Raw genomic sequence first — 15,227 nt, 5'->3', positions numbered from 1 at the left:
GTGTTCCTTCAGCCATCCACCACTTCCGCAAGGATATGAAGATGCATACCAAATCCAAGTCAGCTGTGGGGACACCAGCTTACTTGTTTTCACATTTCCATGCTCACACCATATGAAGGCTGCGGAGCAAGGCCTTCCCTGCCAAAGAACAAACTCCCCACTGTTTGCAGCATTGGATGCTTCAAGAGGGAGGTAGAAGTGGTTTCAATACATCTTTTTTCCCTTTCCACAGTCCTCCATCTTGGTTGTTCATCCACGACTGCAAAATACAGCCTGAAAGCAACTCTTCTGCAACTGACTTCTATCCAGCAGAGCTGGGCAGAAATTGGCACCTTCTAGCTATATATCTGCCCACATTTACTCAAATGTCTTTAGGATTTTCAGAGACACAAGATATCCTGAAGAATTAGAGGAGAAAGAAACCTATTTTTAATATCATCTTCCCTTTTCATTCAATGAAAACCAGGAACATATTAAAGGCAAGAGAGAGGTGTCATATATCAAATTGTCAGCAATTTCTATAAAAGAAGGATTTTTGTCCATTTCTAAGGCCTCTGAAGAAATATGGAGGCAAATCTTTCCTTCCTGTCACCCAACTGCTGTTGCTCAAGGCCATATACAACAGAGGGCTGCCCAGATCAGGGCAAACTTCCAAACTTCTGCTGAATTGCTTGCAACATTAATTTTGGTCCACTTGGTTCCCTCTTCTCTGTCCTCCCCCAATTACCAACATCCCTACAGGAGTAATACTTCTTTTTCAGGGTTAGTATTCCTCACTGAAATTTTTTATATTAGTAGGAAATCTTGGTTTAGGCATGAAGAGACTAATTGTATGTGAAAAAGCCTCTTAGAGTCAATTAGAATAATGAAATTGAAGCAATACTTTATCTATTTCCTAATTACATTGATACTTACCAGGCTCGTTCAAACTGGGACAAAGACCCCAAGCAGTGTATGGAATCACTTTTAGGATGCAGCTTCTCTTTTGACCAGACTTTTAACGCAGGAAAGCATCCGCTGACATGAACTAATTGAGATTTCATAAAAGCTTACCACCAGTAGATGGGTACAGGGCATATATAAGATTCTTTTCTTACCTTAGAATATTAATATGGTTCTCATTTATCAGAAAGAGATCTGTGAGCAGTCTCCTACTAATGCAGAATACCCTGCCAGTGTGTAAAAAACAAGGTAGGCGGCCTCATTCACCCAGAAAGGCTCCTTGGTACTCACTGAGTTATGTCTCAGCAATTAAGCTCAATTAGGACATTCTAACATTACACTATTGACAGCACCTGGAAAGCTGATAGAAAATAAAGCACACGACATGGTTTTGCTTACCCATGCTGTAGATTCTGGGCCAGGGTTAGCAATCTGACAGGAATCACTCTTTGGCAAACCCACATCCAATCTGTTCAATAATTCATYGGTTTTGCTATGAAGAAATTCAATCCAAATAGAATTGTTAGTGCTTCCATAAAAATAAACACAGCTTTTTATTCCACCCTTGGAATCTAGCCTAGACATTTTATCATGTGTCTGCTGAAAAACATCACAGGTAGAAAAAAAAAGGTTATGGAAACAGACAAATGGGACAGAGCATACAGAACCTATATCCCATACAATGGATAAGACATTTTGCTGGGATGATTTTTAATGCAAACAATTATGGTCATTTGCAGATTTGGGGTGTACAGTGGCTATGCTTTCCTCATTGTAAAGCACCTATCATACAGACTCACATACCACTGGACTTCATGAGAATGCAACAGCTTCACTGAATTGTTGCAAATCCTTCTACAAGATCTRTAAATCTCAGCTAAGTACTTTAAAAGATTATTTTCAGGAATTTTCCTTCACAGATAATACAATGCAGCTTTACAACAGATTACTTTATCAAGTRCAAAGGCTTTCAAGCATTTTACACCATTGAAAAAATGCTTGTCTTTAGTTAATGCACAACACTGTTATTTCTTATTCTGGGAAAGGCCATTTTCTTTTTCCAATCACATTCCTAATAAACCCAGAATTTCAATTCCTAATAAATTCAGAATTTCAAAGTAGAATCATTTTGCACACAGTTTCAACCAAGTACAGTTRAAGTAGGTCACAAACAAAAACAAARAATAGGAGTTTATGTGCTGTGATCAGGAGTCAGCTTCTTAACCTCCAGTCCCAGGCATATSCACTGAATTCTTTTCTCACTCAAAGGAACAGAGTTAGAGGAAAGAGGCAATTTTATTTCTGTGTACAGCTTTGGAAAACATGAAAGCASTGAAGCGAGAGCAGAAAGAGTGTTTCAAGAGATACTCAATGCAAAGATTTACTCTGCTAAAGGGCAACAGGCTAGCTCTGTGTGGGAGAAGATGCCACTACCAAAGACTTAAACTTGGAAAAAAGGCCTTGGCTGCTGATTATGATTAATCGTTCAAACAGACAACAAAGTGTGCTTTTATATTTCACTCCATGATGTAAAACTGTGAGTAAATACTTTTTTGGTGAAATGTCCTGCTGGTCAGTGGGGAGAGGTATACTGAGAAGTTGGGAAAAAGAGCAAGAACCCACAAATTCTCCTCTGCTACTCTACACAATACAGATCCATGTTACCACTTCAGGTACAATGTACTGCCTCAAGTTGTAGCAAGCCAGGTTTTTAGAGTCTCAGCGTTCCCAGTTCACTCACTCTCCTCCATTACCTGGCAGTTAATAGACCTCAAACAATGCACAGTACAGAAAGAACCAAATGAAACATTTTTCCCTGATCTACAAAGTACCTGTATATAAAGGTTGAACAAATGAATAGTCTTATACAAATGTAAAGTACTTAATTTTTTTTTCCATGAAAGATGAGCTATTAAGTGGTAAGATTGCACCAAATAATTTTGGGAACTGAAAGATTTGAATTGTATATTTTGTGCTTCTCTACCTAGGCTAAAACTGATAAAGTAACTATTTCATACCAAAAAGATTAAGAACGCCTACAGAATATGAGGAATATATTTGAGAAGATTGAAGCTCTGTGAAAAAAATAYGTGGCAACTTGGGGCAATACCTAGACGTCCTAATTCCTTATGGATGGTAAGAGAATGACACAGAGTATGAGGAATTTCTCACTATTTGCATGAAAACATAGTGGAGGCCATTGAATATCCCAGATCAGCCCACTGATAGGTGAAAGGCTTACTTGGTTTTAGTATCAGAAAACATAATTACAAAAGAAGAAGAAAATAAAATTCCTCAGCAAGACTGTGCACTGCCTTTGAATAGAGAAATACTGGACTTCACCAAATTAAGTAATACATTAAGGAAGTGTTCCTATCACAAAAAAAAAGAGATTCAGGCTTCTGAGTTTTCTGATGAAARACAAGTCAAGTCTTATATACGTTAATCTGTTGTGTGTCATCTCTATGGAAACCCAGCAATGCACCAAGGGTTGCCAGACTGAATGTCTGAATGGTATTTTTCATAATACTAAACCTGTAGTCTTAACAATGCAGATCATAGGTTAAACAAGGCTGTATGGAAAGGGAGAATTCAGGGAGATGGCAGTTCAATTAATGCTCTGGAAAAGAAAGTAGTATCTCCAGAAGGGAATCAGGATATCAATAGGTGTCCCACAATCAGGCAGCTAGAGCAACACCTCATTCACTTGCTAAAACTTCAAGGGCTAATCAAAAATGCTAATAAATTGTATTCCTCTAAACTAAGTAATATTAAGGAAAGTGGAGCATGAGATGAAGAAATTGATTTGAATACAGCAGAATCCTGATACCCTTCAAACACAGCTAGGTAAAAGGAGATGCAAGATTTAGACAAACCAAGAAGGAACCCTCCTAAYAGGGTGCTAATCTGAGTTCTGACTACCCCAAAACATCAGTCTGAAGAGAAGAGAGCCATTGATGCTCTGGTTAAGCTGGAGCAATCTTATAAGGGTATTTTGTCTTGGTAGCCTTTTTTCCCATTGCCCCATTGGGAAAAAACCCTTTTGCTCTGCTAATTAAAACAGCCTTCCCCCACACTGGTATGTTTAACAGCACCAAGCTCTGCTCTTAGCATGGCAACTCAGCCATCTACAGTGATTTAACTATTCCTCGAATAGTTCTGACCTGTCCAAAACAGCACCTTCCCAAATAACTCCTGGCTTATTATCGACCACAACATGCAACAAGCATTTTAGATCCCGCCACCTCATTTTGGGAGGTAAAAAAGTTTGCTAGGGGCAGTCTCAGGCCTGTTGGCCTCAGAAGTGATAGTAATTAACAGTGTTTAATTTATCAGTGGAGATGCAAAGGTGGGGGAGTGAAGCACAATACTGGATTCGGAGACAGAATAACTCTTGAGAGCTGTCATGGGAAAATACCATCTCTGCTGCCAGGATCATTGGGTGATGGGCCGTTAGGGGGTGATGCTTGACAGTGGGAATCAGTCCATGCTGCAGATACTTTCTGTGGGTACTTGGATATTCACCTTTACATCTCACAACTACTCTTCAGGCAGACKCCTTTCCTAAAAGCTGCTAGGTAAAACCATCTACTTTAAGCTCAACAAGTATATGTAAAGTTCAGAAACACGAATTTGCTAAGTGTTCCACTGAGAAGGGTGTAATTCCAGCACCCTGCACTCACAAGCTCCTCGTGAGCTCATATGCATTTCTTACTGTTTGGGACTAAATTCTGCCCACATTCCTATTAGGGTGAGGCAAAGGGATGGTAATAAAAGTCAGAGGGAGCCTGGACTCCTCTGGCCTATGAAGGAGTCCACATGCTCCAAAAGAATCACCAGCCCTGASAGCTGAGAGGCAGAAGGCTCCACAGTGGACTCCAGAATGCAACTGCAAAAAGCTCTGAAGACCCACAGTGATCTCATTGCAAGATCCAAGGTCTAAAATCCTGCRCAGAATAAAGTCTTCAACTTGGTGCGTCATTTGATTTTAAGTACTGTCACATCTACAAGGCAAACAAAACAGACAGTCCTGAAGAGGATTCATCCCTAGGGACATGAAAGAGGATATGGACTCAGGCCTCAGCACCCAGGAGCCGCACAGCACCACTTGCTAAGCTGTTCATTTGAGACTGTGTTCCTCTCAGAACAAAGACATAAAGAAGATATTTTTTCTCCCTATACATAGAGCTCTTGGTTTTAAGTCTGTTTTACAGACTAACATTAAAAACACATTAATTAAAAAGGCTTCTTGTAATCTTCATTAATTCTTCCCAATGGAACCAGTGGCAGTTAATTCTTTTGCTTTAATGGATGGATATTGAAATGCCAGTATACCAAAAAATATACTGGCTTTTATGCCAGTCCATTTGAAAAGAAAAAAAAAAGGCAGCACAATACTTTTGCATATATCATAAATCTATTTATTTCTCTTGACAATTTGTAAAATATAATGGCCAATTCTCACTACTACTGAAAACAAGACAGCTCCTGAAYTTCTTGTTTCCTCAGACTGCAGGAYCTCCACCATTAYAATTCTGCTCTAATGAGTGTCCACAAGTATGGTAAGTCATTCAAAAATAGTCATTAAAAATCAAAATAAAGTACCCCAAGGCAGATAAATCATATTGCCATTGCAAAGAGGAGACAACTTGAGTAGTCACTGAGACCACAGAAGAAGCATTTAGTGCGGAATGACATGGACACATCAGCTTCCAAATTAATTGCCTGTAAGGAATGCTAAAGTGTCATCTCACCATTTTCTTCCAATTCACCTGAAAAACTAAGAACCATGCATAATGCATGCATAATGTTACTTTCACATATCTACCCAGAAGTTTCATGATCATTTCTAAAAATAGCAGGGCTCACCCTCTGAAAAAAGAAAAACAAACCAACAAAAAAACCCCAAACCCAACCCCAAACCTGAATTTCWTTCAAGACACATCTTTTCTCAGCACCCGCAAGCATATCTACAATTTCTTCCTATTTCAACATATTTAATTGGCTAAGCACAACAACTCCCTCAACTTTTGCAGAAATTATGATCAGTTGCATGGCCCTACTGAGGCCTACCCAGAAGAAATGCTGCCCTTCATTTCAGCAAGGTCCATGGTGGGCGTGTTCTCACTGATGCCCTTGTTCCTTCCTCAGGGAGGGCTCTGCCTCGAGCATTGCCAGCGCATTTTGGTCAAGCATTTGCCAAGATAGGCTGGCTGGTACCAGGGCCATGCTGCTCCTCTGACACATGGCGTAACTAAACCAAATGTGAAAATAGAAGAAGGATTCCAACATATTTGTTGTTGGAAAGAGGAAGAGATTCCAAAGGGAGGTGTAGTTGGGACTTTCACTATTGAAAATAATTTGTTAAAGTAAGAATGCAGCTGGAGGGGCCAATAATGTCATTTGTGAAAATAATCCCACCAAAGAGATACAGTTTTTTGCTAGTACAGAGTTACACACGCCTCCTCTCACATCCCATCCTCTTTGCAGAGATTTATCACAGCCTGAAGTTTATATGGTTTAAATAAATTCAGAAGGCTACAAGCAACTATCCTGTTTCCCACAGCTGGACCATGACAACAGGCAAAATAGTAAAAACATCTCTGTCTGTCAGCAAAAAAAAAATATGTCTACAATCCTGGTTCTATTGTACCTCAATTATTACACACAGCTGCAGGACAGAGTCCACTTTTTGGGTAAGAATAATAAACAAGCATCAGCCATGTACAAAATTGCCAGGATGAACTAATGAACATTTTTGGAATRTGTGTAGGTGGAAGGTTCATCTTTTGTTGGAAGTTCTATGGTAAAAAAATACATTAAATGATGAACATATTAAACTCAGGATGATGTTGATGGCTCTCTGCAATGCCCCTTACTGTGAAGAAAGGCCATCCTCTGAACATTTAGACCACCTGCTTTCCAACACAAATCCTCCCAGCAGCCACGTACCAAGCTCAATGCCGTGTTCACAGACCTCACAGCGGTAATGCAAGATCATAGTACAGATGGCTTGGATAAAGCTAATGATAGTTATCAAACATTGCTATCTTTGGCTAGTGAGATTTCTTGTCTGAAACTTCTTGAGCATCTGTTCATGAATTTGGGGATAAGAACAAAAAATGTGGCAGTAGTTCATCTTAGGTATAATGCTTCAAGAAAGTATAAAAATAGGTSGGKKTYTTTTKKKTTTTTTTTAAAGGCAACTTTCTCAGCAGAATTATTTTCATCACTTCCTACCCACACCCAAAACCAATCTATCCTGTCAACCCACCTGCTTTTTTTGTCTCCCTGACTGGATGAAATAACACAGCTAGGTTATTCGTTCCTCCCACCAAGTCATCCAGTATTCCTGGATGTTATTTTAGTTGCATTTATTATCTGAAGTAATAAGCATAAATCCAGTTTTAAGGAAAATGCAGTTTTGTATAAGCCTATTGCATTCCATTCTGTGTGCTCCATCTGCATGTGCAATCTGCTTCTATATTTTCAGCCAGCTTGCATGAGCAGATTAATGCGCACAATTAGAAAGCAACCTCACAGGCGTTCAATAAACTGCCTTCATTATTAYACTCAAGAGAGTCCCTTTGGATGTCTATAAAAGCCTAGTTTTCTGCCTGTTAGCTAAATAATTGACAACGCTTAAAATAATCAGGAGCAAATGAACAAAACGAAGACAATTGTGGTGAAAAGAAGCAAACAAAGGATTCTCAAGGCTGCAAATGTTTTTTTGTGCAAGGCCTCTTTCATTCTCTTTAGCAACCTATATTAAAAGTCTGGTCAGGTTTACATTTGCACTTCTGCGGGGAAAATTTGTTGCCAGCCTGCTGTTTGAACCACACATCATAGGGGACTGAAAACTGGCAAGGACACTAGCATTTATCCTGTAAAAATTGATAAATAAATAAAAATTCTGTTTTGATTCAGGTTTTATTCTCCTGCATTTTATGACTTTTGAGAAAACTGCTTTGGCAGGCAAGTGTATATCAGCTTGGTTTGGTGAACCTCCTGCATTGTATTTGGAATATGCACTTAGAGGCACTCTGGCAAATTCTGTTTCCAGCTCCAAATTCTGAGYGGCATATATTGAGTGCACACATGTACCTGAGTGCTGCAGTGCCAGGAATTTTTACAGGAATACAACCTTCACAAAAACAGAGATGTGAATATGTAGCAAAGGGAAGGATGAAGTCACACTAAAGTCATCATGTACTATTAGAAAGTAACCCTATTTTTTAGACTGCTTTTTTTCATTTCATAAATAGGTAGGTGGCTATTAGAAAAGCAGTGGACCATATCCAACACTACAATTCCTAGAAAGTCGAATGCAAATTTAATAAAAGCATCTTACCAGAGATTTGGGCTAAAACCATGCACTGAGACACCCCCTACAGCTCAGACACAGGATTCACACAGCCTGCACAGCAAGTCASTAAGAAAAGCCAGTCATGACATATCCCTCCTCATTACTGTTTAAATGACAACTGTGGTCTACTAACTAAAGAGGGGTGACCTGAAAAGTCCTGTTCTTTGTTTCCTTTTGGAAACATGGGCYTAGTTCTTCCCTTGCATAGATTAGCAATTGTAAAGTACAGACTGCACGAGCCTAGTTACCTTGTAATACACTCTGACAGAAACACAATCAGGCCAATAATGCAAAATGCATCCAAGATACCATGACTCGAAGGAAGGACGCTGTGTCATGTGTAATTAGTTTCTGGTAAAAAGTCCAGATGTACTCCCCATTTCCTAAATCTGGCATTTGCAGGGACAGAACCACTGCAACAAATCCCTCTGTAAGCACAAATTACAGCAGTCCGGCCAAGCAGGAACTTATSTACCCCAAAGTCTGCTCATGTGAGTCCTTAAGGGTTTTTATCCACAGCTACCTCAGGAGACACCTTGTGAGTTTTGTCTGTTTTAGTCACTGAACAGAGCCTGAATCCATTGGCATCAGAGGAGGGGCTGATCCCAAAAGTGTGAGGCTGGCAAGCTTTTCCATGGAACTCTGCAGGCCTGTMTGGACCACATTCTCACAAGACACAAACACATATTCAAGCAACTGTGGTAACAGATACAGTTGAATTTTAAGGGCTTGTTGTACACAAAAAAAGCTAACAAGGCTTTCAAGAGATAGGAAATAACTATATTCTGCAGACAGCAGACAAGTACAGACAATCTTTCTTTTTAGTACTCCATGTTAGACCCTTTGAAAGTGGATTTCAGTCAGAAGTTCTTGTTTTTAATAGTGACAAGAATTTAATCAGAAAAATGAAATTCTGGGCAGCATCATACTTTATTGTCAGAGCATGTTAATGACATGAGAACCTTAAGTGCCCTTCCTTATCAAACAGAAGCGGCACTTCATGCAGGAGASGTACTGATTGGGCTCTACCCCTTGGAGGCTGATACAGCTAGAGGTGGTGATCAATTTTAAAAGGTTTCCCAGTTAATGAGGCTGCTGGTAGGCATTGATCTCCTCAGGAAAATTGTGATGTTGCAGCTRCAGATCCTACAGAGGACACACTAACAAGGGAGCTTATCTTTTGAAATGGCTCCACAGGCCATGACTTTGCAGAGGTCACTGCTTTATATGCAGCGCATGACCTTCCTTCYCCCCACTCCCAGCAAACAGAGGAGATCAAAATACTCCAGCAGAGACAGTGAGGAAAGGGGCACAACCTCGTATTTGTTCTCTTCGATGCTGGACAAAGGGTCTTAGAGGACAGAAGTAACGAGTCGCTCATTTTTGCATGGTAGGCAAAAACACCTTTAAATACCGAGCACTTCTATGTGAACTTGCCGCTAATGACCTGAAGTGCTGCAATGGAGTTACTTWAAAAAATCTGAGATGTCACTCAGAAGCTTTTCATTACTCTTGGAAGCTGTGCTCCTTAATGCCAACAATGTCTCTTAGCAATGCCTCCTCGACAAGATCTAGCAGTACACACTCCCTGTGCCCACCAGAGAATCCCTCAGACCAGGGAAGGCACCGGTGTCACCGCTGAGGACCACATTCAGCGCAGGCAGCTCAGTGTGCAGCTGCAGCTTGAGTTCTGGGGGACAGGAGCCCGAGCCCCAGGCAAAGGGCCATGTTGACCCTTCATTACAAAAAAGGCTTGGGGACCTGTGACCCAGCCAGGGGAATSGACACTGGGAGACACAGCAGGAGCTGAGGACCCCCAGATCCCTGTGCATGGACTGTGAGGGGATAAAATCCCAGGGGTTCCTTCGTTCAGGGCCCTGCCTCAGAATAACCAGCCCAAGTGGCTATTTTGTTATATAGTTATTGCACCAGGATTAAATTATTTTAAGCATCTCAATTTCTGAGACTCTGCAAAAGGAAACCTGGGGTCGAAGTGGTAAGGAAATCTGGTTTGAACCTGGTGAGAGACTGTGTGAGCGTGGGAGGTGTGGCTGCAAAGGGGACTCAGTCCCAGCTTAGGGGGTGTGACAGTGATTGTCCTGGGTGGTGGGACAGGCAGGTTTCCTTTTTCTTGACCACAATTGCATTCACTGGAGATTTTCAGCTCGCTTCCTCCATGTGTGGTATCTACAGGACCCTCCTGGTGTACATTCAATACACGGTACAGGCAAATAATGTTCTGATTGTTAAACACAAACTCAAGCAATGGAGCTTGAGACACTGATGGACAGACCATCCTCACTTTCAGTCGCATGGGTCAGTTTGGTCTGCAAAGCTGACACCAGCTGAATCTCACAAGGCTTTCCTCAGTCAGTGGACAGGATGGCTGCCAGGCAGTGCTCAGGCAGTCAGAGCTCCTGCACCACCTGGAGACCACATGGCTGCTCACACAGAATCATTTGTGCTGGAAAAGACCTCTATGATCATCGAGTCCAACATTAACCCAGCCCTGCCAAGTCTAGCACTAAGCCATTTTCCTAAGCATCCCATCTACACACTTTTAAATATCATCAGGGATGGAGAAYAGACCACTTCCCTGGGCTGCCTGYTCCAATGTTTGACCACCCTGTCAGTGAAAAAGTTTTTCACTTGTGGCCATTTCCTATTTTCCCATGTTTCAGAGGGTTTGGGCCTGCTTTTGACAAAACCACTTACTTTTAATGGAAAAGAGCGCTGAACACCAGAATTCATTTCACCCTAAGCAGAAAAAGGTACAGACAGGGAAGGTGAAGGAAGGGAAGCCRTACATGTCTGATCACAACTGAATATGCCTCAAGATAAAAAATCAGATTAAATGGGAAGACAAGAACTCTGACAATCCCCTGAGGAAAAAAGCAAGGCCCATAACTGAGGACCTTGCACTGCAAAGATCAGATGTGTCTGTTATTGATTCAGGCTCAAAGGGAATCAAAGTGCCTAGTCTGTCAGAAACAGGCAGAGATCTAAAGTTGCGCAGTCTTCAGAATTCCTGAGGAATCAAGGTGTGTGTGTGTGTGTACACCAGACATCCRCACCAGCACAGACAGCGAGCCAAACACCAACATCTAGAGACAAATGCTGGCAACATATTAAGGGAAAGAGTTGTGCCTAAAGCCAAATGGGAAGAAACAAAAGGAAAAATACAAGAAAAGCTGAAATCAGTGAGAAAGCACTAAAATGTCTGTACATAAGAGAACGGAGTCTGGGCAAACAATGAAGGAACTGAAGCCACTAGCATGGGACAAAAGTGACTCCTTTAAAGGTCATAGAAGAGGAAAAAGCAATCCATCAGACTAAGAATACAGGTGAGTAATTTCAGAAGCCAAAGATAAAAAAGGTAAAGGTGACTAAAAAGCATTGTGTGTTAATTATGTGATAGAATCAGTTTGGATCAGTTAAAAACAAATAAATAGGGTAGAGTGAATGGGCAAGGCAGGAACTTGACTGCCAATGGAATTAATTATATCAGTATTTAAGTCGTATCTAAGGAGATATTCTTAGGAAAYAGGTCTTCACAACAGATCTCCACATTTAAGTAGGACTATGCTAAATATAGGAAGCCCTCATTATTTCCATGTGGGTTAGACTTCTTTACTAATCAACAAAATGAATGGGTGGAGATGTAATTTAGATTCTGTTTTGATAATTAGTCTTGGRTTGAATGATCACACATTAATTCAGTTAAAAAAAGAAAGCACAAGGTCATTCTATGATTCACAAATTTTGTTCCTAAGTGTATGCTTTAGGAAGCCAAGAGAGGTCTATAGAACACAATTTCTCACAGAATAAAGTATGGAGGAGGCTTGAATATTTCACAGAATCATGAAATAATTGAGGTTGGAAGGGACCTCTGAATTTCATCTTGTCCTACCTCTGCTCAAGCAGGGCCACCTTGAGACAGCTGCCCAGAACTTTTGAATATCTCCAAGGATGGAGAATCCACAACCTGCCTGGAWAACTTGTACTCATATTCAGCCACCTTCAGAGTAAAACAGTGTTTCCTGATGTTCAGTATGAACCTCATGTGGTTCAGCTTGTGCCCCTTGTCCTGAAGACAAAAGTTTCAAGTCAAAAGTGGAAAAAAATAGCAACAGAAGCCAAATCCTGCATATTGAATATGCAGGAGCAATATGCAGAAGCCAAATCCTTCCTGAGCCCCAATCAAGGAAAAAAAATGCAAACAAATAAATAATATTAAATTATAATTAAAAACCCAAACAAACAAAACAGAAGGACAGGCAGATAAGCAATTCAAGGTAAAAAGTTTAAAATTGTACTTACACCTTTTGATCTTCAAGAAACATGTCTCTTCTTTGCATTTCTTCTTGTCTTTTTTTAGCTTCAAGTCTCTCTGCCTATAGCATTAAAAACAAGAAATCATATTTGAGATTTCCAATAAACCAGAAACAAACATGAATTATTCCAATTCCAATATTTCAATATTCTGGTTTTTAAAAGATCTATAGCAGCAGATGGGTACAGAAGTAACCCAATCTCAAATTTAAAGCTATTTACTCATGAACAAACATCTCCCAGTCCAGAGATTTGTTTAAAATAGAAAATGACATGGTGCTCCTAGTACCCATTGACCAAAAAGGCCTTGTGAGCCTTCCCAGCTGACATGTCACAGCCCTGCTGGGGGACAACTCAGGGTGCACCCGATGCAAACTTGGTCCTTGCAAGAAGGTAGAAGCCCCAAAGCACTGCACCACAGCAGATGACAGCCCTGTAGCACTGAAAGCACAGAGATGTCAGTACATGTGGCTCACAGAGCTGACCTGCAGGAGCATTAGGTGCTGGCCAGTTAAATACATGCCAAGACCAATGAAGTGGGAGACATTTGCACTTAACCAGTGTTATTGTGCCTCAGATATCATATCTGGGGCAAGACTCAGCCAAGTTCTTGGCATGTAAAACTCTYCTGTAAATCTGGATACCCAAATGATTAAGTATTTTAATATAAATTTGCAGATAATTTCCTATGGAAACACCATCTAAGATGCCCAAACCCCACAGTCAAGTAGAATAAAACATTAAARTAAAGCAAAAACTAGAGAACTTGCTGCAACAGCAATATGCAGTCCAAGCTAAACTCTAGTGAAAAGGAGGCCAGCTAAATTTTTGTTTTGACTCACAGGTTGCAGTTAGGTCCAGTGGGAAGAGCAGTTAACAAGCAGTCCAGTGTATTAAAAGCACAAATTAGAAGTGCCAACCWGAGATTTCAGCCCACTGTATTTTGAGCTCCCACACTGCAGTTGGTGGGGGGATGCTCCAATAAGAGCTTCCAGACAATGATCGCAACAACTTGCATGTGGAGCAAAACAGTCTCGGACTGTCATTGTGCTCATTGCCCACCCTCAAAATGAAAAAAGGTAATTGCTTGGTAACCCAGCAACCACACATTGCTCTGAACAAAGTGCCCTGGAAATTTCAGACAATACCTTGCAGAGATGAGAAGGGAGATGTAGGTGAAAATGGCCCCTTTGGCCAGAGCCCTGAATCAGGGAGAGAACACTGTGCCTGAGCAGAGGTACTGTACAAGGACCTCTGAGAGAACAAAGAGGGGGAAATGTGTAAGGGGGAAAGTGGAGTTAAGAACAGGGCTGAAACCCCCAACTCCATAATCTTCTTCCTGCTCTGCAATCAAAAGCATTTCAGAAAAATTACAATTCTACTGGCAGTTACTCAATTACTTTGCCTTTAGCAATTTCAGGATGGGTATTTTTTAATTGGATAAAGAATGACTGTCTGAAAGAGATTTGCAAAACAAGTGCAAATTCCTCCTTCACATGCATTGGATTAAGAAAAAAAAATCCTTTCAGATGACTGCAGATAGGAAAAGAGCCAATATGTTGTGTGATGATATAAACTGCTGGAAGGCAAAAGACTTAGGAGCTGTTATTTGGAAAAAGGCAGTGGGAAATAAACAAAAGTAGGAAGGCGAATCTCTGAATAAGATGTCCTGTTGTTCAGTCACTTGACATGCAGAGWCAGTGATAGAACATATGACACAGTGATGCAATTCAAAAATTTAACCAAACTGTAGTAAGGAGCATCACTGCACAGTACAGGTGAATTTAGAGCATTCAGGGCATATATTGTTTGCTCTTAACCCAGACACAGATTATGTTTTAGGCAAAACAACTCCCACCTATTTGTGCAGCCTCACAATTTACAGGGGRAAAAAAGGAAAGATGTGGAAAAGAAATCTTACTGCTTCTGTTATTGCCAAAGGTGATGCTGATACCCTCAAGACACCAGCCTCAGCTCCCCAACACTACCCAATACCACAAGCTGATGCCTTCACTTGCTGAAAGTGCCTTGGACGTGGGATCCAACATTGTAATGCAAGGCTCCTGAAAATTCCACCCCCCCCCAAAAAAAAAAAAWTATTTCAAAAARWWAAAAAAAAAAAAGATCCAAAGCTCACAGGACTTGTTGTGGTTGAGCTCCTAGCCAGTGACATCTAGAGAACAGTGATATTAACTTTGATGAATAAAAACCTTCAGTACCATTCCTGTCTCCTTAGATGAAAAAGTAAAGGAATAKCCCACAGCTATTCTATCACCAGAATGGTACCTGAAGAAAACTCCAGAATCTTGAAATGACTTACTTGTGGCTGGCATGACTTATGTTTTATTCTGGAAGTTTGCCCTAGGACCCCTGCTTAGGATGCATACAAGTGACAGGCAACAGGACTGGGACATTCTCTAGCTAATGACAATCTATCAATAGGCACTGCCAAAGCACTCCACATTTGGYTCCGTGTTCAAAAAGCCAAGAGTGGAACAGCTGTGATATAGAAGGTAAACACRTTGAAAAATGGTAGCAGAAGGTCTGTAAAGTGCCTGGTTTTAACAAATTCCTGGAAAAAAGGCCA

At 40.7% G+C, this 15,227-nt stretch overlaps 1 protein-coding gene across 3 annotated transcripts in view; it reads right to left on the bottom strand.

The window, feature by feature from the left end:
* The window catches only part of EPSTI1 (epithelial stromal interaction 1), a 50,381-nt gene that overhangs the window by 14,685 nt on the left and 20,469 nt on the right, over nucleotides 1–15,227 (bottom strand). For all 3 annotated transcript variants that reach the window (XM_057366313.1, XM_057366312.1, XM_057366314.1), the window contains 2 exons: nucleotides 12,629–12,702; nucleotides 1,342–1,435 (listed from right to left, as the gene is read on the bottom strand). In XM_057366313.1, coding sequence (XP_057222296.1) covers nucleotides 1,342–1,435; nucleotides 12,629–12,702 — 168 coding nt within the window. The remainder of the gene's footprint in view (nucleotides 1–1,341; nucleotides 1,436–12,628; nucleotides 12,703–15,227) is intronic.

Source organism: Malurus melanocephalus, unplaced genomic scaffold, assembly GCF_030028575.1.
Source record: "Malurus melanocephalus ecotype Western Australia unplaced genomic scaffold, MMel_1.1 scaffold_63, whole genome shotgun sequence".
Lineage (NCBI taxonomy): Eukaryota > Metazoa > Chordata > Aves > Passeriformes > Maluridae > Malurus > Malurus melanocephalus.
The sequence above is the reverse complement of the archived record's forward strand: the minus strand, read 5'-3'. Positions and strand labels throughout refer to the sequence as shown.